General features: G+C 63.2%; 1 protein-coding gene across 2 annotated transcripts in view; it reads right to left on the reverse strand.

The window, feature by feature from the left end:
- The window catches only part of NOTCH1 (notch receptor 1), a 50,861-nt gene extending 29,668 nt beyond the window's left edge, over nt 1-21,193 (reverse strand). For both annotated transcript variants that reach the window (XM_031654716.1, XM_021927039.2), the window contains exons 1-2: nt 20,879-21,193; nt 19,185-19,263 (exon numbers count right to left, since the gene is read on the reverse strand). In XM_031654716.1, the coding sequence (XP_031510576.1) occupies nt 19,185-19,263; nt 20,879-20,939 (140 nt within the window). In that variant the 5' untranslated portion in view covers nt 20,940-21,193. The remainder of the gene's footprint in view (nt 1-19,184; nt 19,264-20,878) is intronic.
- Between the last annotated feature and the right edge of the window lie 719 nt (nt 21,194-21,912).

A 21,912-nucleotide genomic window follows, 5' to 3' on the forward strand; every position in this document is an offset into this window, starting at 1 on the left:
AGACCACACTGGGGATGCAGGTCGGCCCATTCCCTGCCCATGCTCAGCCCCTGGACACGTTTCTCTTTCCACATCGAGTCTTCATAACACACATCCAGGCACATCAGCTGGGAGCAGAAGCACCCACATTACAGCCGGGGAAACCAAGGTGCCAGGAGGACGCCCCTCTGCCAGGTCTCTGCAGCCCCATCAGGGTGGGCGAAAGGCCGCTCCTCACCCTGGACACACAGTCCAGCTCAGACAGAACAAGGGGAGCCAGGGGAGCGGTCCTGCATCTCCGCCCAGGCCTGGTCTCACCTGTTCCCTGTGGTGACGGGCGCAGAGCCTGCCCCCCCAGCCACCTGCTGTGGTCATAAATCTCTGGCCCCAGTCACCTCCTGGCCTTACGCTTCGGGGGAAGGTCTGGGACCCGCCGGGCGCCGCTCTTCCCAGTAGTGAAGCCTCTGAAGCAGAACATGCCACCAGCCCCCAGCAGCCCCAGCGGCCTGGGAAGGCAGCAGCCCCATGGCTCAGGCTCTGGGTGGGCGTGGCCTCCTCTAGATGGGATGTACAGGGGGAACCGTCCTGCCTTCCAGAGCCTACCTGGGTGGGAGGCTGCGGCGGCCACCTGCCCCAGGACCGGCCCTGAAGCTGCCAGCTTCGCACGGGACCCCCACCGGCCCCCCAAGTCCTTGCTTCCTCTCCCGCTTATTCCCACCCCAGTGTCTCCAATCAAACCTGTGATATGTGTGACAGTGGCCTGGGGGGGCCTTACCCTGAGGGGCTTGTGGAGGCTGGGGGCGCGGTTCCTGTGCGTTTCTCAGCAGCCAGCCACGCCCCTGTCCCAAAGGCCCGGAAGACATCTGTCTTCCCTGAAGGCTTTTACCCGTGGCCACGGCTTGGGTAGAGAGAACGCAAAAGGGCCACTCTGGCCGACCATCTGTTGCCAGAAGCCAAAAGTCCCAAACCAACTGGCTTAAAGAAAACACATGTCACCCCCTCCGAAGGGGCTCTGGGGAGTTCACTCGGCCCTTGCTACGGCTCCCACCAGCCCAGTGAGTGACGGGCACAGCCCTGGAATGAAGCTCCCCCTCCCCCATCCTGTGTGGCCGGTCACTCCGGGGCTGCAGCGACAGACCTGCCTCTCCGGGCACCTGTGGGGAGGGCAGGCGTGGTTCCCACTGCACTCAGATCCAGTTACAGGCCGGCTGGTCCCCGAGGCAGAGCTGCCGCTGGGAACCCGCGGAGCCCACAGGCTGGGCTGGGCTGTGGCCTCAGGAGGGGCCCTCCCTCCACATAAATGCTCCATTGTCAGGCAGGAGTTGGCCACGGCTCCCGCTTGGAGAAAAGGCCCTTTTTTCTTTCCCAGCCGCTGACGAAGTCGGCAGGGGGTGGGTGCAGGACACAGGGCGCTGGGCCATCAAAGCAGGGGCTGGAGCTTCCTCAGCCTGGCCCATGCAAGCCGGTCCCCTGCCTCCCGGGCCCTCAAGACTCCAAGGAGCGGGAAAAGCTCACCTGCTGGGCAAGACGGGGAGGGGGGCAGGGGAGGCCCACCCCACAGCTTTAGGGGACTCCACATGAGCTGCCCAGGGGGGGACCCCAGGGGGACACAGTGGTGGTCCAAGCCCCTAGAGCAGTCTCCCGCCAAGTGCCCTGAGGTCACCGGACATAGGTTGTCCCCAAATAGACCACGACGCTCTGCCCGGACACCAGGCCCCACTCCCCACCCAACGTGGAGGACTGTGGGAGAATCTGCCCAACCAAACGCATCCCAGTTAACGAGGCTGTATCACGCCGGGCCAGCAAGAGGAAAACATGCCCCATAAATCAGGCGTCGGTGCTCGGACAAAGGGCAGCTGGGAGCAGGTGTCGGACGTGGCGGCAGCTGCTCCCAGCGGGTGGGGCAGGAGCCCCAGCCGGAGGCCTGAGGAGGCTCCCGTGGGGGAATGCAGGCTGAGAGGGCCCATTGTCCGCCCCCACTCCCAGCCTGGGCACCGGACACCACAGGGAAGGCCCCTGCCCCGGCCCCACAGCCACGGCCTGGAGGTGCTGCGGGATGTGCTAGGGGCGGAGAACCGGCCGAGCCTGGAGAACGTTCTGAGCCAGGTGTGGGGGGCAGCTTTGGGCACAGTCTCCCGCTGCTGCTGTGGGCAGCCTCCAGCCTGTGCCCCCCGCCGGTCTGCACCTCTCTCCCACCTGGCCACAGAGCTGGAGCGCCTACAGACACCTGACACCTGCCCTCCACACAGCACCCAGACGTCCCTGAGAAGGTGGGAGGGACCTCAGGCCAGCAGCTTGGCCATGGCCAGGACCACCAGCCTGTGACCAAACCCCTCACGGCCCTGGCACTGGCCACACCCCCAGTACCCAGGCCACTCTGTCTTCAATGCTGTCCTGGCGGGCGGGCCGGTGTGAGCTGCGAGTCGGGTGCCAGGGCTTGGCCGAGTAAGGTGGCACCCAACAGCCGCCTCGCCCACGGGGATCCTCAGCGCTTCCATGAGTGACCCGCACCCCACCCTCCACCGTCCCCTTATCTCCTCCTGTCAGGGGCGGTGGGGAGACCCCTCTGGGGCTAAAAATGGGGGCTTGAGATAGGCAACGCCAGTCTCCCTCGACTGGATGAGACAGCTGCCCTGTCCACCAAGCCACCCAGCTCTCGGGCTCCCACGGCGGAGACCCAGCCCACGCCAGGTGTGCCCCCACAGACTCCTCTTCTGTGCCTGCCTCTTAGGGTCACCTGGTACCTGCCTGTCCCATCCCCCACACTCAGTGGCCTGGCAGTGCAGGGCTAACCTGTCCTGTCTGGGCCCCCGCAGGTAAGCGGCGGGCGGGGGCTCCAGGAGGGCTGGGGGGGGAGGGTGCCAAGTGGCCCCGGCACCTGCTGTGCCACCACCACCACCTCCACCGCCACCGCCTCTGCTTGGTTCCCGCCTCAGCCTCAGTATTTCCACTGTGCCGCTCCCACCCTCCCTGCCAGGCCCGCTCCATAGAAATGCGACTCCAGAAAGCAGCGGGAGGCAGATGCTGCCTCGACCTTTCACCCAGGACTAATTCTAAATTGTGCTGTTTTCCTTTCTAAGCTAAGCAGCCATCTGCCGCCCCCAGGGGACAGATGACAGTTCCCTCCGCCCCAAAATGAGGAGGAGGGGCAAGAGGAACTCAGTGGGGGCAGAACTCACTCAGTTCCTCCCCTCAAGGAGTTTATATCATGAAAATAGGATGGAAAAGGAAAAATTAGGCCGAACAGAAGGGTGGGGGCACGGGGTCAGCTGAACCCAAGCCAGCTGGGGTGCTGTGGCCCTCGCTGCACCAGCAACAGGAACCAGAGACCCTGGGCAGCGGCGGGGGCGGGGGTGCTTCCCTCGGCCCAACAGGTGACAGCACCTTCCAAGGCAGGGATGGACAGACAGTGGGGGGATGGGCAGGGACAGTGGTGGTGGTGGGGGTGGGTAGGGTGGTGGGGACAGGTGGACAGTGGGGACGGGGGGACAGGCAGGGACAGTGGGGGGACAGGCAGGGACAGTGCCGGGATGGGCAGGGAAAGTGCAAGGATGGACAGGGACAGTAGGGGGATGGGCAGGGACAGTGATGGGGCCGGACAGGGACACGGAGGGGGACAGGCAGGGACACAGAGGGGAACAGGCAGGGACAGTGTGGGGGTGGGCAGGGACAGTGGGGGGACGGGCAAGGACAGCACGGGGGGGCAGGGAATGTGCAAGGACTTTGTGGGGGTTGGGGAATGGGCAGGGACAGTGTGGCGTATGGGCAGGGACATTGGGGGGGACAGGGAGGGACACTGCAGGGGATGGGCAGGGACAGCGTGGGGGTGTGGGGAACATGCAGGGACCATGCGGGAATGGGCAGGGATAGTGTTGGGGATGGGCAGGGACATTGGGGGGGACAGGGAGGGACAGCGTGGGGGATGGGCCACTCCAGTGCACAGGAGTCGCAGTTCCTAGAGCAGAAGGAACGGCCCTGCACACCCGGCTCCCTGGGAAGGGAAAGGGAGGAGCCACCGGGCTGAAATCAGCGTCTTAACACACCCCACCTCTTCCCCAGCAGTCACAGGTCCAGCCCCACCTGCCCTCCTTGGGCCTCGCTGCCAATCCCGGCCCATCGTCCCGCCACAGCAGCCCAAGGGTTCCCTGGCAGCAGTGTGGCCCCTCACAGTGCAATAAAGGGGGGTCTTCTCCTCCCCAGACACCCCCAACAGCTGCTGCTCCCAGGGAGCCCGTGGCCACGTCCTGCAGGAGCCAAACGCTAGGCAGCCGGCCTGAGGGTGCCCCTGCCCCTGGGACCCCTCCCTCACCAGCAGGACCTGCCCCCAGCCTCAAGGGGTTTTCTGCCCAGAGGGGAGTCTAGAGCTCCCACTGTGCCTGCTCCTGCCATGGTGGGGCACCCCCACACCCTCCCCAGACCCAGATCCTGCCATACTCTGCTAAGACCCAGCAAAGCTGGCCACCTTCTGCCCACACCACTGACAGTGGGCCCCACACCAGGTGACCTGGGCCACACAGACAGGCCTGCCCATCGGCCTGCCCAAGCAAATGGGGCCATATGTGGACTGGCCAGGGGGGACACTGTGACCCCCTACTGGAGATGGGGAGACAAGGCCAGACCCAGGGGGGTGACTGCTTCCCGAGGCAGGCTTCCATGAGGCCAACGAGCTCACTCCAGCCCGGACCAAGGCTTCTGGGGCAGGGGGAATCCTGAGACCTCAGCCCCTCCCTCGGGCGTAGGCCAGTCCAAGTTTCCCAAATCCCAGTGGGCACCACCCACCTTCCAGGAGGCACTGGCTGCTAAGAAATGAGCTGGGATGGCCGGGCGCAGTGGCTCAAGCCTGTAATCCCAGCACTTTGGGAGGCCGAGGCCGGTGGATCACGAGATCAGGAGATGGAGACCATCCTGGCTAACATGGTGAAACCCCATCTCTACTAAAAAACACAAAAAAGTAGCCGGGCGAGGTGGCGGGCGCCTGTAGTCCCAGCTACTCAGGAGGCTGAGGCAGGAGAATGGCATAAACCCGGGAGGCGGAGCTTGCAGTGAGCTGAGATCCGGCCACTGCACTCCAGCTTGGGTAACAGAGCAAGACTCTGTCTCAAAAAAAAAAAAAAAAAAAAAAAAAAAAGAGCTGGGTAGGGGGCTGGGGGCCCCACCTGGGGTCCTCTCCCATTGGAACGGCCAAGCAGCCCAGCCCTGGGGGATGCAGGAGCCTTGGGAAGATGCTGGAACCTCGTTGCTCACAGCCCCTTCCCTGGCCTCCTCAAATCCCCCAGAACAAAGAGTTACAGCAACGAAGTCCCCAGGTTCCTCAAACCTGCCAGGATCGTGTCCCAAGCCCTGTTCAAACAGCTGGCTGGAGCCTCTGCAGTGGCCGGGAGGCTTTGAAAGGTGCCCTGCAGCCACCGGATCTTTCTTCCCTTTCTGCTCCCAGCTTCCTTCCCCACCTTGGACAGGAGAGAGGGATGCGGGCACGGAGGGGGCCGAGGGGACCCACAGTAGCCCAGCACCGCCAGGCCTGCTCACCGTTGGGGCACAAAACCACCAGTTTGGGGGTGGCAATGTGGGATGGCTGCCTCCAGCCACCACCTGCGGTCCCACCTGAGCTGTGGCCTTCCTCAGCCCCTGCAGCCGTTGGGCTGGAGCTGCTGAAAGCTGCGCGGGGGCCCTGCCCTGCCTCCCAGGGCCCCAGGAAGGAGGAAAGGGGCAGTGGAGACTTCAGGGAGGCAGGGGCCCAGAAAAGGGGCTAGCCCCAAACAGCCACCACTCCTGAGACAGCAGGCAGCAGGGGGCTGAGTCCGGTGGGGCGGGGGTCGTGGCCGGCCCGCCACAGCGCAGGGACCCAGCCGGAGTCTGAGCCGGGGCCGGGCTTTCCGGCCCAAACAGCTGTTGCCGGCACCCCCGGCTCTTTTGTCTGCAAATCTTTTCCCCCAGTTGCATCCTCGGATAGTGTAAAATGTGCTGGAGGAGGAAGTGCAGGAAGGCCAGGTTTCCTCCTCTGGCTCCAGGGAAACCCTTTGTGTGGGAGGCGGGAGGGGGACAGAACCTGTCCTCCCAGGAAGTCACCTTTCCCGCAGCCGGGAAAACAATGCACCACAGAGGCGCCCTCACCCGACGTGGGAACGGCTGCCCACATCTGACGGACAGAAGGCCGGTGGAGACGGCAGAGCTGGGGTGGCCGCTCTGGGGGGCATGTGGCCAGCCCCTCCCCCAAATGCCAAGGCACAGCCCAACAGGCTCCGGGACACCAGGAGCCAGGTGTCACCAAAGTGCCCCGCAGGCTGTTTGGAGTACGAAAAACGCTGGCTGAAGCCCCACCCGTTGCTCCACCACGGGAATTTCCCACACGGGCCCCCCAAAAGCAGGCATGTGCATCCTGCCCTGGGCCTCCCTGATGCCGGTCACCCCAACAGCCCCTAGGGACCCATGTGGAAAAGCCTCTTGGGCTGGAGAGGCCGAGATGGTCACGACACGCCGGGCCTCTGCTCCCAAGAAGACCCAGTCCAGCCCTGCACCCCATGATGGCTCAGGGGCAGGAAAGGCAACGGACAGGCCCACAGCAGCGCTGCTGGAAGGCTCAACCCACACTCCACGAATGAAGTCGGGCATCACAGGCCGCGCTCCAGGCCAGCGCCTGACAGGCTTCTGGCGACTTCCCACCACTGCTCCGAACAGATCCTGTCGCTGGGAGCGGCGGGAAGGGGCTGCCCGGAGGGCCTCCTGTTCTCCTCTGGAGTGTGCCCCACAGCCAGCGGAGCAGTCACCGGGAGGTGCTGGCTCCACGTCCAGCGTCCTTGTCAAGAATGCTGCAGGGAGGGGCGGGACCTCTAGACATCTGCCCGGCACACACCAGCCCAGGGATGAAGACGCTGAGCCCACGCCCCTCCTGGCCTGACGTACACTCGGGCTTTCCAAGCTCTGTCTCATGGGACCCCACAACCGTCCTGGGGGCGTGTAATGGGCCCGTTTTCACAGGTGAGAAAACGGGGCAGGTGTGCCCAGCACACCACCTGCGTCTGAAGGCAGCTCAGAACCACTCCTGCTGATGGGGACCAGAGCGGGGCAGGGCAGGGCAGCTTCCCAGGGTGGCGCAGGAGTGGCAGAAGCTCCCTGGGAAAGAGGAGGAAGGCGCGTGTCCCCCGCACCCCCAGCCCCACCTGGACGGTCTGGATGCTCTGCCTGACCACCTGATCTTCCAGGACCGGGAAGTCTGGAGCAGACAAAGCGTTCTTACAGCTCCACCGAAACACAAAACCCTAGGGTGGTGGGGGTAGGGCCCTGTGTGAGAGAGGCCCAGACTCCCGCTCCCCTTTCTTCCTCCCGCCCAGCAGGAGGGCACCGACGCCCCTTCACCCACAGCACCCGCGGGGCATCGGCACTGGTGAACGAGGGACGAAGCCGAAGCCCACACTGCCAGAGGCGCACTCCTGGCCTCCCAGGGGCAGACACCACCATCCTGTGCCTCCTCCCGCCCGTCCCGGGAAACCGCGAGGACACCTCTGTGCTGCCTCCCGACCCGGCCACAGATGGACGGCGGTTTCTGTGGTGGCCCCAGAGGTCACCCCATCCCCATCACACCCGCCGGCTCCCCGCTCTCCGACCACACGAGGCACAGAGGAGCCTCCAAGCCCAGGAATCCTCCTCTTGGAACACTCCTCGCCTGCCCAGTCCCAGCGCCCAGTCCGGCTCACATACAGGCCCACTGTGCCCTTGGCACCCCCTCAGAGCCTCACTCTGCCCAGGCCCAGCGCGGTCACCGGGCGCCTGGGGCACTACACACTCGGGAAGTGGGATCCAGGCAGGTGCCTGCAGCCCTGGGAGGGGCCCATGAGGAGGGGCCCCCCAGGGGAGGGGCCTGCAGTGCCACAACCTGGGGGACACCAGGGTATCCCAGGACTGCTAGCGCAGGTCAGGGACGGTCTGGGGTACCTTTCCGTGTGGGGAAAGTTGGGGGTTCTTGGGCTGGACTTGGCAGGTTCTAAAACTTCTGTCCCTCCAAGGCACTGAATAATGCCCAGCCTCGCCCAGTGCCTTGTGGCCTCGCCCAAATATCTTGCACTACCTCACCCAATCCCGCAGGACCTCGCCCAAATCCCACACATGACCTGGATCAAATAGATCACAACCTCATGCAAATCCCACAGGGTCTCCCCAGAGCCTGTGGCTGGGGCTGGCCTCTGGGAGAGACCTTCCTGGAGGGGCCTCCACAGCACCAGGAAGGGGCTCCAGGGTGGATGACACAGATGACACACCCCCGGGGGAGCCGGGCGTGCCGCCTGAGACCCAGCTACATGTCCCACGGCTGCCACGACTCTGCTGCCAACTCAAAAGAAAGTGCAACAACTCGAGACAGTCGCCGCAAGGACGGCAGCTGGCGCTGTCAGGAGCCCTGGGGGACACTTCATGGCCCCGGCCGCCTCCCATCTCCTAAGGAGGAAGGGACCTCAGAGAGGTGGCGGTGGCCCAGGGTCACACAGCCCACATGGGGGAAAGAGGCCCGCAGCCTGAGATGTCAACCCAGCGCCACCCCACGCCTGGAAGGGGGAAGGTCTGGAGGGGGTGGCCGGCCTGGACTGCAGTCACCCACCTGCCTCCACCTTCATTCCCAGTGCCCACTGGCCCCAGGGCTGCCAACAGCCCAGCCAGGCCCGTCCACCAGAGAGCTGCAGAGCTCTGTGCTGGGCCAGACTTTGGAGGCTGCCAAGACAGGACCTCATCACGGCCTGAGCCCCGCCACCACGTGGACCCTGGACACTCAGTCCCGCCTGGCCTCCCCACCTGGCCCTTCATCAGACAGGAATGAAGCCAGCCTCCTTCTGACCACTGAAGGGGAAGTAGGAGGGGCCACCGGCAGGGGCTGCACCCCGGGAGCTGGGACCAACCCAGGTCCCTCTGTAAGGATGGAGAGTGGAGGCCCAGGGGGCAGACTCTGGCCCAGCCCCCTCCGCCCACCAGCCAGCTCCCAGCCTGAACTCAGCATCTCTTACTGAAAAGCCGTCAGGGAAACCACACGTGTTCAAGCCCTGGCTGCTCCCCCAAACCTCTCATTTCCAGTAACTGTGTTTCCGCTCGTCAACAGCTGAAACCGGGCGGAACTTGTGGGGGCCCCGCCGCGTGGCCCTGCTGTGCCGCACACAGCTCATCCATCCCCCGGCTGCGGGGAGTCAGCTCTCACCACCCACCTCCTTCCCAGATAGTCTCTGTGCCCACTTGACGGCTTGGCAAGCCCGGTCCCTGCTCTGCCACGGCCACAGGGGCCTCAGAGAGGGCAGGCCAGGGTCGGGGCCTGAGCTGCTGCCTCCCACAGGGTTGAGGGCAGGACATTCATCTGAGGCTTGGGTGGGGCAATGGCACCTCCTCGGGGCCTCGGGCCCCCGGGCAGGCTCAGTGACCATGGGACTACAGCAGGGAAAATTCTGGGCCGAAAGCTCCAGCCTCCTACGAAGGCATCTGTCTGCAAATGCACCTTAACCTGTCCGCTTGGGCTGTGGGGAAACCTGTTTCAGGGAAAGTGAGGGACGTGCCAGTCTCCTCCTTTGGACCTGATGAGGCACGAACGCGTCTCTAATAAAGCTGGGTCTCCCCGCCGTGGCTCCCCAGGTAGGTGCCTGTGGCTCAGGCCATGAGTCACGCTGGGTGACCCCAGTATGGGGAAGAGGGCAGGAGGCCGGGAGCCACCGCCTCTGTGCCCAGTTGTCATCTCGACACGAGGGCGACCATCGGCTTCTTCCTGCCCTCCACGTCTGAGGGCTTTCGGGATGTGGTGGGGGACAGAGGAGTCCACTTCTCAAACCCGGTGCATCCTGCCGGGCCGCTACACTCACAAAAAGGCTGACTCAACACAGGACCTGCCTCCCGGGGCCTAAGCTCAGGCGAGGGCAAGGCTGGCCTCCTGTGCTACCTGTGGAAGTTTGTTCAGCAAATTGAGTGTCAACAGAACGTCAAGGGGGCATTTACCCAGCTCTAAACAACCAATTCAAGCCCTTCAGAGACGCACAACAGATGCCCAGACCAGGGGACGGTGTAGACAGGGACGACGGTCTGATGACAAACTCTCACCTGCCGATTACAGCCTGTCGTCAGCCTCAGTGCCAGGCGGAGCAGAAGCAACAACACAACGATTTCTTGGGGGGAAAATCTCCACAAGCGCCCTAGCAGCCGGCGGGCCTCCCGCTGAGTGAGAACAGCGCCCAGTGGGCCCAGCGATCGAACAGCCCCGCACCGGCGAGGCCGGGTGAGTGTTCTGTGGCCACTGGTCCCCACCGTGGCGGTAGGCTCTGTTGGGGGAGGGTCCGGGCAGCATCTGGGCCTGGCCTGATCCAGAGACGCCCTCGGTACTGGGCACTCGCAGACTGTGATTGTAAGGACCCCGATGGGGCCTGGCTGCTGCGTGTGTCTGGGAACTGCAGGTGTGGGTGTCGGAGGCAAAGCCTCCCCTGTGCACCCCCAGCACATCAGAGCCCCCCAGTCCCTCCCCACAGAGCCCCCCAGTCCCTCCCCACAGAGTCCCCCACCCCCTCCTCACAGAACCCCCCAGTCCCTCCCTAGAGAGCCCCCAGTTCCTCCCCACAGAGTCCCGCACTCCCTCCCCACAGAGCCCCCCACTCCCTCCCCACAGAGCCCCCCACTCCCTCCCCACAGAGTCCCCCAGTCCCTCCTCACAGAGTTCCCCCATCCCCTCCCCACAGAGCCCCCCTAGTCCCTCCCCACAGGCCCCACTAGACACCAGGCCCCAGACCTCCTTCCAGGAAATTGCAGGAACCACAGCAGGGCAGCCCCACAGGCCAGACCTCAGGGAACTGCTGCCTCACCCCCGCCCCAGAGAGCCCTGGCGTCTGGGCTGCAGCTGAGGCTGAGGGCTGGGGACTTGCAGGATGGGATCTCCCACCTAAGGGGTGCAGCCAGGTGGGAGGGGCTGGGCCCCCAGGGTTCACAAGGCCCCTTGGGGACCCACGTGAAGCCACCGCTTTGCATTAGGGAGGGCATGCGGAGAGGGCCTTGTTTAACCGTTTGAGCTAATCTGGAGTGTAGACTGCAAGACGCCCCCAATCCTGGGCCTCTGAGCCTGTGAGTTGGGGGTTCAGAGACGAGGCCTCTACAGAAATCTCCCTCCCCAGGGGCAATGGGTGCAGGGTGGGGGGGCGCACAGAGGACACTGCTGGGGAGTTTCTCCTTCCAGAATTCCACAGGTCTCGGAGATACACAGAAAGCAACCCCAAAATGCTGGGACCGCCCAACTACCCTGCACCACCACCACTGGGGCAACCAGGCACCCCGATGCTAACACTCACGCATCCGCCTGACAGGGAGACGTCCCCCAGCTGCCTGCATACGGGGCCTCGGTGTCAAGGGCCACTGGCTGGCCTGGTGCCCTGCAGGGGACATGGCGCTTCCCTGTCCCAAGGGCAACTCAGAGAGGATGCCATCTGTGTCTCAGAGTGAGGGGCCAGGCTCCTAGCCCTCTCCTGTGTCACACGGGCCAGGGTCTCGGCCAGGGCATAGCCAGTCACTCTAAGCTGACCCTGAGGGTCCAGGGGGAGAAGCAGCCGGGAGAAAACCACACAGAGCTCTGTCCAGGGAAGAGAAAGCCCTGGAACAGGTCGACCAGGCGGGTGGGGGCTGAGATGCCTGGCCTGCCCCCTGGATGCGTCCAAAGCCTCACCGCCCCCTGCTGCCCCAGCCCCTGCCCTCCTTTGGTCTGGAGCTCCCTGCTGCTGACCCTGTCCCAGCCAGCGTGGAAGCTGCTCCGTGGTGGGCCTCACTTGAAGGCCACGGCAGGGGCATCCAGGTGGGGTCCCACAGCACTGACTTTGCACGCAGGAGGCCATGGAGGCTGCAGTGTCCACCCCCAGCTTATGGCCAAGCCCGTCCGTCCTGCGGCCTGGTTCTGAAGCGGCGTGCTCCTCCCCTGCCCAGGGGGGCCTGCAGCTGCCGTGCCCACCCATGCCCCAGGGTCCAGCATGTAGTAGACGCTCAATAAAGACCATCTACCCTGCATTCTTACAGCACCAGGCGTGTGGGAGCTGAGTGACCGTGGCCCCATTATGTGCCTCCTGTGGGCTGAGGGATGATGAAGAGCTTGGCGGCTGGCGTGAGTGAGGCCCGGGGACAGGTTGTGAACCTGTCTCGGAGTCCTGAGCTGGGCAGGGGCCGCAGGCATGCCAGACCATCCTACAGATTCACCTGGGAACATGCCAGGACTCACTCCAGGGGGCTCTGGCTGCTGGGTGGCCGCACCGGCCCAGAGCGAGCACCATCTCTTCCGGGAAACCACCCTGGATGCCCTCCCAAAAATCGCCTCCTCTGGACTATCTGGGAACTGGGATGCTGGTGGCCCCCTCTAGCCAGTCCCTGATGCTTTTGGCGGCTAAAATCTAGTCCTCAGAAGAATGCAGTTCTAGTCCATGCGTGGCGTGGATGAACCTTAAACACATCACGCTCAGTGAAAGAAGCCGGGGGCCAAAGACCGCCCTCGGTACAATTCCATTCAGAGGCAATGTCCAGAAGAGGCAAATTCATAGAGACAGAAAGCGGGTTAGTGGTTGCCAGGGGCTGGGGCAGTCAGGGAAGAGTGACGGTATTTGGGTACAGTTTCTGTTGTGTGCAGTGAGAAAGTCCTAGAACTAGACAATGGTTGAATGAACTTGTGAATGTGTTAGATGCCAATGAACAGCACGCTTTAGTTCAAAAGCCACATTTTCAGCCTGGGCAACATAGCAAGATCCTACCTCTGCAAAAAATTTAAAAATTGGTCAGGCACGGTGGTGCACACCTGTAGTCCCAGCTACTCTGGAGGCGGAGGCAGGAGGATCGCTTGAGCCCAGGAGTTTGAGGCTGCAGTCGGCCATGATCCCACCACTTCACTCCAGCCTGTGTGACAGAGTGAGACCCCATCTCCAAAAACAAAAAAAGTGGCCGTGCGCGGTGGCTCACGCTTGTAATCCCAGCACTTTGAGAGGCCGAGGCAGGTGGATCACCTGAGGTCAGGAGTTGGAGACCGGCCTGACCAATATGGTGAAACCTTGTCCCTACTAAAAATACAAAAATTAGCTGGGAGTGGTGGTGTGCGCCTGTAGTCCCAGCTACTCAGGAGGATCACTTGAATGTGGGAGGCGGAGGTTGTAGTGAGCCAAAATTGCATCACTGCACTCCAGTCTGGGTGACAGAGCAAGATTCCATCTCAAAAAACAAACAAAAGAAAGGCAAATTTTGTAACATGAGTAAGTGTGGGTGTCGGAGGCAAAGCCTCCCCTCTGCACCCCCAGCACATCAGAGCCCCCCAGTCCCTCCCCAGAATCCCCCCATATACAGATGCATCCCCCAAATCCAGTCCTTAGCTCCCTTTGCTCCCAGGGAGCAGGGTGGGGTGGGGCAGGGCCACAAGGAGAACCCAACCAGGCAACTTTGAAAAAGGGCTTCCCTCCGCCCTCCTACCCCTGCAGCCACTGCCCCTTCCCCAGCTGGGGAGACCACCGAGCCCAGTGTAGGCCTTGCCACAGGGCCCACGGCCACCACCACGCCTTCAGCCCGATGCAGGGTCCCGCTGGCTGTCGTTGGAAGGGAATTACAGACAGATGGGGAAACTGAGGCCCGGGGAGAAGACAGTGTGGGGAGCACAGCAAATCAGAGCCAGCCCTGCTTCGCATCCCCTCGGAGCTCTGGGTCCCACGGAAGAAAGCCCCAGTGCTGCCTGGGAAACTCCAGGCCATCAAAAGCATCCTGGCCCACAGGTGTGATGCCCCAAAGCCAGCCGCTCGTGAAAGCTGCTGGTATTTCCTCCTCAGCCCCGGGAAAGATCCGGAAAGTTCTGGAGACGCCTGCACATGAAGGTGAAAGCTGACGCCAGCCTGCCTCAGATCCCCACGCCCTCGCAGCCACAGCGTTCCCACCCGTGCGCTGGGGATGAAACGGCACTGGCACACCTGGAGGGTGGGCGGCCGCCTGCCAGGGCTTTTACGAGGCTGGGTAACAGCGGCGTCCTGAGCATGAGCTGTCATCGCTGCATTATTGAGGAAGGCAAGCTAGACACCCAATCGATTCTGCAAAGCCACATCCTTTCACTATTTATAGACGAGACATGAAACAGGAAAGGTCCCCTCCCCACAGCAAAAGGGTGCAGTCCCTCGGCCCGGCCTGGAACTGCCCAGTGGGCACCGGGGGCCGCCACTGCCCATCGCAGGTGCAAGGAATGAGGAACGAGGCCAGTCCCGGCTCCCGTGGGGTCTCCAGTTTGCTGCCCACATCTGGGGGTCCCCATGCCCAGCTCTGCCCTGTGGAAGCACTTCCCCAGTGCACTGTCTGCCCTGCCCTGCCCTACCCTCTTCCTGCCAGGATTGCTGTTTTCTTTCTCTCTCTCTTTCTCTATTATTATTTTTTTCAATGGAAAACATGTTGGCTGCTGTTCAGAGGCGGGGCCTGCCCCAAGGAGCCAGCTTCCTTCAGAACTCTCCAGGCTCCCACCCCAGTCTCTGCCCCAGGCCTTCCTGTTCCTGAAGTCTCCCCAGTCTGAGTAGGTGAGACTTTCTGTTTGACACTGCCTGGGTTTTTTGTGTGTGTTGTTTTTTGTTTTTTTTGTTTTTTTGAGACAGAGTCTCACTTTGTTGCCCAGGCCCAGAGTGTAGTGACACAATCTCGACTCACTGCAGCTTCCGTCTCCTGGGATCCCCAAAGGATCCTTCTGCCTCAGCTTCCGAAGTAGCTGGTGTTACAGGCACATGCCACTGCGCCTGGGTAATTTCTGTATTTTTAGTAGAGACAGGGGTTTTGCCATGTTGGCCAGGCTGGTCTTGAACTCCTGACCTCAGGTGATCTGAACTCCTCGGACGCTGCATGTTTTTAAACATGTTTTTCTAACCGGGGCGCCCTTGAAGACCAGGTTCTGCATAAACAGGAGGTCCTGTCACAGACCTTTCCGCTCAGCTCAGCACGAGGAGGAGAATCAACCTGTTCCTCCCCTGGCCGCACCCAAGACAAGGCAGGTGACTCAATGGAAACAGCCAGACCGGGTGACAGGAGACACCCCGTCCCTCCCAGGCCGGCTGCAGGGCCAAGTCACTTCCCGCCTGAGCCTCCTTCCTCCTCTTTTAAGGGGAAGCCACGCCCCCAGCCCGCTTGTAGTCGGGAAGTGACGGGGCAGGCTGGGGCTGTGGTTAGGGACATTCGCTTGGGAGATGGAGAGGGGCAGGGCTGGTAGGAACTCTGCCGCTGCTGTGTGACCCTGGGGCCAATGGCGACTTCTCTGGGTCTCTTCCTCTCACTTACCGGTGCCTGATCCAGACAGCTTTACGGGGCTGCCAGGAGCTATGTCAGGCCACCGGGGAGCAGGGCAGCAGGGGCCGTGTCTGCCCTGTCCCCACCGGGGGCCTGCCCTGGAGCAGAACACAGCGCACAGCAGGCGCTCAAACGTGTCTGTGAACTGAAGCCATCCTGGGAGATGGACTTCCCCGGAGCCGGAGCCATCCTGGGAGATGGATTTCCCCGGAGCCGGCAAGTCCCTCCCCAGGTAGTGCCAGGCCCGGCCCACCAGGCAGCACCTTTAGGAGTCTCTGAATTCACTCATCAATCAATTAAACATTCAGGAAGGAGGCTCTGGAAACCAGCGCTGGCAGCCGACGGGGAGAAGGCGGGGAGGAAAGGAGTACCGACCAGGTGCCCTCTCCACACGGTTCTCATGCCATCCTCACGCACCACCAAGAGATCCAGTGTGTATCAGCCTGGCTGACACGCTGGGGAAACTGAGGCTTGCATGACCTGATGACCCAAGGTCACGGAGCTAGTGGGTGGCCAGGTCAGGCCTCAGACACAAGGTTGTCCAAAGCTAAAGCCCACCAACCAGCAGGCAGCTGGACATCCTCCTGGAGGTGCTGGGTGTGACAGCCTACCCTCATTTCTCCCAGCTCCTGGAAGACGCCATGTGCAATTCTGACTCTGCCATCAGCAGGCAACATCCTAGCCGCCCCCTGCCTCGATGCCCAGCCCAGACCCAGGCAGCCTGGCAGAGCATTTCAGACCAAGGACACAGTCTCACCCAGACAGGTAAGGTCCCTGCAGCTCTTCCCGCCTCTCCTCAAAACAAAGGCAAAAAAGGGGGAGCTCACACTGATGGAGCTGACGAGGGGGCTGGAGAAGAGCCAAGGGCCACAGTGACTCCCTGGGCCTGCTCAAAAGGCCACTATCTCCGACCACAGCCACCACGGCCACACCGCACACAGCAGGTGCCCAGAGACCAAGCATCCTCCACCCGGGTGTTTTCTACCTGGCCACTGGCTGACCAGGCCACAGTGACACTCTGACCTCCTGGGAAGGCATTTGGCACCAACAAAACCACTTTTTCCAATCCCGAGCTCTGCAGCCACCTGATTGGCAGCTTCCGGTGAAGGTTCCTTTGCTTGGGGTGGAAAGAAATGATTCACCCAGTACTAGTGTGCCAGGCACTGTAACCCCCAGCAAGATCATGCCCCTTCTACAGCAGAAGTAGCAACTGGCACCAAAAATCAAAGCTCTTTCCGGGCTCACAGCTGGATACCACGGGGCCGGGATTCACACGCAGGCTGGCAGGGCTCCAAAAGCCTGCACCCCAAATGCTTTCGAGAAACGGTGTGGGTTTCTCCCCTTGCTGGGAGAGCCAGGCTTCCTGCAGGTGCCCTGGCCAACTCCTGGACAGACCTCCTGGGCCTTCTGAGAAGGACAAGCAGGAATGGGAAGGCAGAGGCGCCTGAGGGGTGTACGTTGGGTGGGGCTCAAGGCCAGGGAGGGAGCCTGAGGTCTTCCCCGAAGCGGCCGCAATGCTCCCCAAACTGCTGTGTGAGCCCTGACCTGTGCCTCCGCAAGCCGGGCCCGGCTGTGGCCCTGGCCTCCAAGCCTGCAGCCCAGAGGTGGGAGCCTGAGGACGCACTTCCGTCCCATCTTCTTGTTGGACTTGTGGGGTGTGCACAATGGGGTCTCTGTGGGCTGAGCTCGGCTGCCTGTCAGGCCAAACTGAAGCAGGCTTCCCGCCAAGAAGGAGGGGGCGCCAGGCCCCAGCGAAGGGGACAAGGCCAGGCACCAAAGCCCTGGTCAGCGGCCTGCCTTGGGCAGGAAACAGCTCACCAGGATCCCAGGTTTGGGGAATGGGAGAGTGGGCCCATGACACCAGTGTTTTGCGGCCCTGTGGCAGGGTTTTAGCCCAGACATCAGGGAGCTGCAGCCATCTGTACCCCAAAGCACAGCCCTCTGGCCTGTGGAGACTTCAGTCCCAGACCCCTGTGGGCCAGGCTGTGCCTACTGCCTAGTGCCACTGAGAAGAAGCAACAGGCCCCCAATTTTCCCAGCACGGCATTCCTCCCACCCTCCCAAAGTCCTCTGCAGGAGCAAGAACCTTCTCCCAGAGACCTGAATGGGTGGAGGCAAAGTCCGAGCCGGGAGCGCGGTGGCGGGGAACGGGGTTATACATTCTGGGAAGCCACGCATAATTAATCACACGGCATTAATCCGCCTCCCCCAACAATAGCTGCTGCACTTCCCCTGGATCCCAGCTGTCGGTCTCTGAATGAAAGGAAACAAGATTTAGGGCATCAAGCGTCCGTGCGGCTTCTGCAGGGGGAGAAGGGGGCCCCAAAAAGCAAAAAAAAAAAAAAAAAAAAAAGTAGTGTGCGCATTCATTAGTGTCTGACAAAGACACAGCCGGCTTTGTCCATTAAACTGCTCACGGACCTGCTTAATTGGCTTCAGTTTGGGGAGGGTGGGGGCCGGGGAGGGAGGGGGGCTGCTGCCCACAGGCTGGGCAGTCGGCGCAGGCAGGAGCCGGGCTGGGGTTGTCAAGGGAATGGGACCTTCTACAGTTGGAATGAGGGCGCGCAGACTGGCTGGGGAGCCATTTCTTCATCTGTAGCTCCTGGGGGGCGGAGAGAACTCTTTTTCCAGCCACCAAACACCTCCTCATTATTCTCATCAGGGATGGACTCAAGTTGAAGGGCATCGGCCACAGCAGAACAGTTCCCCACCGCCGACTGGCACTCACAGGCAGGCAGGAGGGAGCAGTTCCCTGCAACTTCCCAGCCCCCTCCATGCCCATTTTACATCTGAGCCTGGCAGACCAAAAGGGCCACGGGATTTGGAGGTCAGAGTTTGCAGATGCCAGGAGAGAAACCAGACTCAATAATTACCCCACACCCCGCGCCGAAAGATGAGTTCCGCCTTCTCTTCCCCAGCCCCAGCCTGAGGCCGGGAGGAGGGAGCTGGGGCAAACGAGAGCCCAAAGGCGGGTCCAATTGTGAAGGGTCAATTTCCTTCAAACAGGCATCACCCGCCCAGAGGGGGCATCACCCACCCAGAGGAGGCATCACCCACCCAGAGGAGGCATCACCTGTGCCTAGAGGAGGCATCACCCGCCCAGAGAAGGCATCACCCACCCAGAAGTGGCATCACCCGCCCAGGAGGCATCACCAACTGCCCAGAGCAGGCATCACCCGCCTAGAGGAGGTATCACCTGTGCCTAGAGGAGGCATTACCCGCCCAGAGGAGGCATCATGCACCCAGAGGTGGCATCACCTGTGCCCAGAGGAGGCATCACCCACCCAGAGGAGCCATCACCACCAGCCCAGGAGGTATCACCTGTGCCCAGGAGGTATCACCACCAGCCCAGAAGGCATCACCCACCCATAGAGGGTATCACCCACCCAGGGGGCATCACCTGTGCCCAGAGGAGGCATCACCCATCAAGAGGAGGCATCACCACCAGCCCAAGAGGCATCACCACCCACCCAGGAGGCATCACCCCTGGAGAGGAGGCATCACCTGTGCCCAGGAGGCATCATCACCTGCCCAGGAGGCATCACCCACCCAGAGGAGGTGCCCCAAGTTGGCAGGGTGGTGGGGTCTGGGCTTCTCAGTAAATGGTCCAGAGCTTCCCCTGACAGATCAACTGTTTCTTGGGGACTTTAAGAAGAATTGGGGTACTGGGACTCCCACTTAGTAACCCAGGAGCCTGAGGTGGCCCACAGAGGAGTGCCTAAGCCCCCAGCAGTCAGACCAGCTCCACACGCAGCATAATTGCTGGTGATTAAGTAATTGCCAGACTTTGTCCAATAAAAGTCAGCACGTGACCGTGCCCAGACTCTGGGCCATCTCCGGAAGACAATGCCCTAGTGTTCTGTCCCCTGCGCGGCTGCAGAAGGCAGGGGCTCTGCCCTCAACAAAGCAACAGGTCCCGCAGGGGTGGTACTCACACGCAGGCCTCCGTGCCATTGGCCACTTCACACTTCCCGCCATTCAGGCAGGTCTCACCCGGCTGGGAGCATCGCGGGCCTAGGCAGGGGCAGGAGAAGAGAGGTCAGTCTCACCCGCACCACCGAAGGCCCTTGTTACCCTGGGGGTGGGACCCGCACCCAGCCAAGGGGCACTGTCCTCCCCCGACCCTGGACGCCTCTACTCAGTGACATGGGTTACCAGGGCAGGGGACCACAGGAAGCCCCACCATGAAACCAAAGGGCGTCAACATTCTGCCCAGAGTTCTGTAGTCAGAAATGGGGGGAAGAGGAGCAGCAGGGAACACGTCCTGCTTGAAGCAGGATGGGGCGGCCTGATGTGCCGCCTGGACGCAGTGGGGTAAAAGCAGAGACAAAGTGGGCTACTCTCCCAAGCGTTGCCCCCCACCCCAGAGGCTCACTGGGGAGGCTGGCAGGGCAGGGCCCCCCATCCAGCCGCCGAGATTGCCTCTGTTCAAATCCGTTCTGCAAGGGGGCAGAGCTGGACGGCGGGAAGGGGGGGGTGGCCACACTCAGCTCCCGCCCGTGGGAAAATGCGACAGCTGCTCGCCCGCTGCCCCGCCCGCCAACAAAGCGCCGGCCTCCGCCTCGGAATCAGAGCGGCCCATTGTGGAGTCGGGGCCGCCTCCAGGGGCACCAGGACTGCACCCCGGAGACCCGGCCCCGCCTTCGCCGACACCCAATACCTGCTCCCGCGGGCGCGCATCTCCAGGGCAGCCCCCAAACACCCACAGGAGGGGGATGAAGGTCCCCCATTCGGAAGGAATTCGACCCCATCTCGAGAAGGGATCAATTACTCAAGCCCCTCCCTCCCCATCTTAGGGGGCTGAGAAACGGGGGAGGGTGGTGTGACATAGAGCAGCACTTTCTGGAAGAGAACAAATAATTCTCGCCTGCAACTCTCGGAGAAAGAGTGGATTAATCACTCGATTCCCCAGAGACCCCCCTCGATGTGCGGCGAGGAGAGATGGAAGAGCCCCCCACCCGCGTCCCGCTCTCCACCCCCAAGCTCTCCAAACTTCAACTCTGCAAAGCAAAAGGAAAAGTTCAGTGCCCCCCGGCGCGAAGGCTTCTTACGCAAACCCCTCCCCCAAACTGAGAGCTGGGCTGGGGGGCACCGGCGGGCGGGGCGACCGGGAGCCCGGGGACCCAGCCGGGCCGCGCGGGTCAGTGAAGGCGAACGCGGCGCCGCGGAGCCCACACTCCGCGCCCCAACATCCGCCCCGGCGTGGGCCAGAAGCGAAGAAGAAAAAAGATAAATGGCCCGGAGAAGCAACAGGAAACCAAAACCGACTCTATTCAAATCGAAAAGTAGTAGGCAGCCCGCCCGCCCGGCAGACCGGCGGCAAGCCCCACGCGCGGCGGGTGAAGGGCGGGCCCGGGTAGGGCCTCCGGGACCCCAGCACCTCACGCCGGCCTCCAAACTCGGCTCCAGGCACGGGCGGCGCGAGTCCGCCTCCACGGGGGGGATCGAGGGGGAGGGTCGGTCCTCCCCCAGCCCGGGACTCCCAGAACCCCACGCCCCGGGCCGCGCGCTTTTCCCTCTCCACGCCGACCTCCCCGCCGCCCGCTCCCAGCCACGGGGCGCGTGCGCCGGGCGCTGCCGTTTCCAAAGAGCGCGGAAAGTGGGGGCTCGCGGGTGGGTGGGCGCCTACCTCGTGCGGCGAGCGCGGGCAGCAGCGCCAGGCAGAGCAGGGGCGCCAGGAGCGGCGGCATGCCTCCCCCCCGGCTGCCCTCTGCGCCCGGACGGCGGCCTCCTGCGCTGGCCGGCGGGGCTGGGACGCACACGCGCGGCGGACGGTCCCGGGGCGGCGGCGGACGGTCCCGCCCTCTCTTCCCCGGCTGGCAGTTGGCGCTGTGCTCTCGCGGGCTCCCGGGCCCGTCTCCGCGCCCGGCTCGTTCCTTCGCTGCGCTCGCACCCGCGCCCCGCGCCCCGCGCCCCTGCGCTCCCTCCCGCGGCCGAGGCACTAGTGAGGCTCAGAGTCGAGGTGCGCTCCGCCCCCACCGGCCCCGCCCCGCCCGGCCCCGCCCCCACCGGTCCCCCCGCCCCCTCCGCGGCCGCCTCCTCCCGCGGGCCGGGTCCGCCTTTGCGCCTCCCCGAGCTGAGCCGCGCGTCCCGAGCCCAGCCTCTCCGGGGAGGAGGGACCCGGCGGCGCGGCGTGGGTCGGGAGCGGGCGCCTGGGACTACTTCTCGTTTGAAAGTTTTCAGAGGCCAAAAGTTTGAGCCGGGGCTGCGGAAGGATCCGGCTCTGGCCGTTGCCGCGCTCGGCGACAATTGGCGACGGAAATTTGCATGTGAATAAGCGGAGGAGCCCGGGGTGGAGTAGGGAGGGCGAGGCCGCGGGCAGCTGTGTCCACCGTGCTCTGGGCCGGGCGGGGAGCAGCTGAGGCCACGTTGGGAGACCCCGGGCCCGGGGCAGGGCTTTGGGAGAAGTGGCCTAGCCGTGGGTGCGCCCCTAGCCCAGCGGCTTCTCTCCCTCCCCAGGGCCCCGTGGCCGCGGCTTTAGGCGTCCAGAGGATCGATCGCCGCCAGACACCCCTGGCCGTGATTGCCTGAGCACTTGACCGCGAGGGATGGGGGCGCAGCGGCCTCAGGGCAGGGAGTTTAGGGCGCCCCAAGGGAGCAGCCAGGACCAGTGCCTCGCGGACGTATTGCGCCCCGCTGCCCCGGGGGGGACCCGCGTCGACA

This window comes from Papio anubis, chromosome 13 (genome assembly GCF_008728515.1).
Source record: "Papio anubis isolate 15944 chromosome 13, Panubis1.0, whole genome shotgun sequence".
Classification (NCBI taxonomy): Eukaryota; Metazoa; Chordata; class Mammalia; order Primates; family Cercopithecidae; genus Papio; species Papio anubis.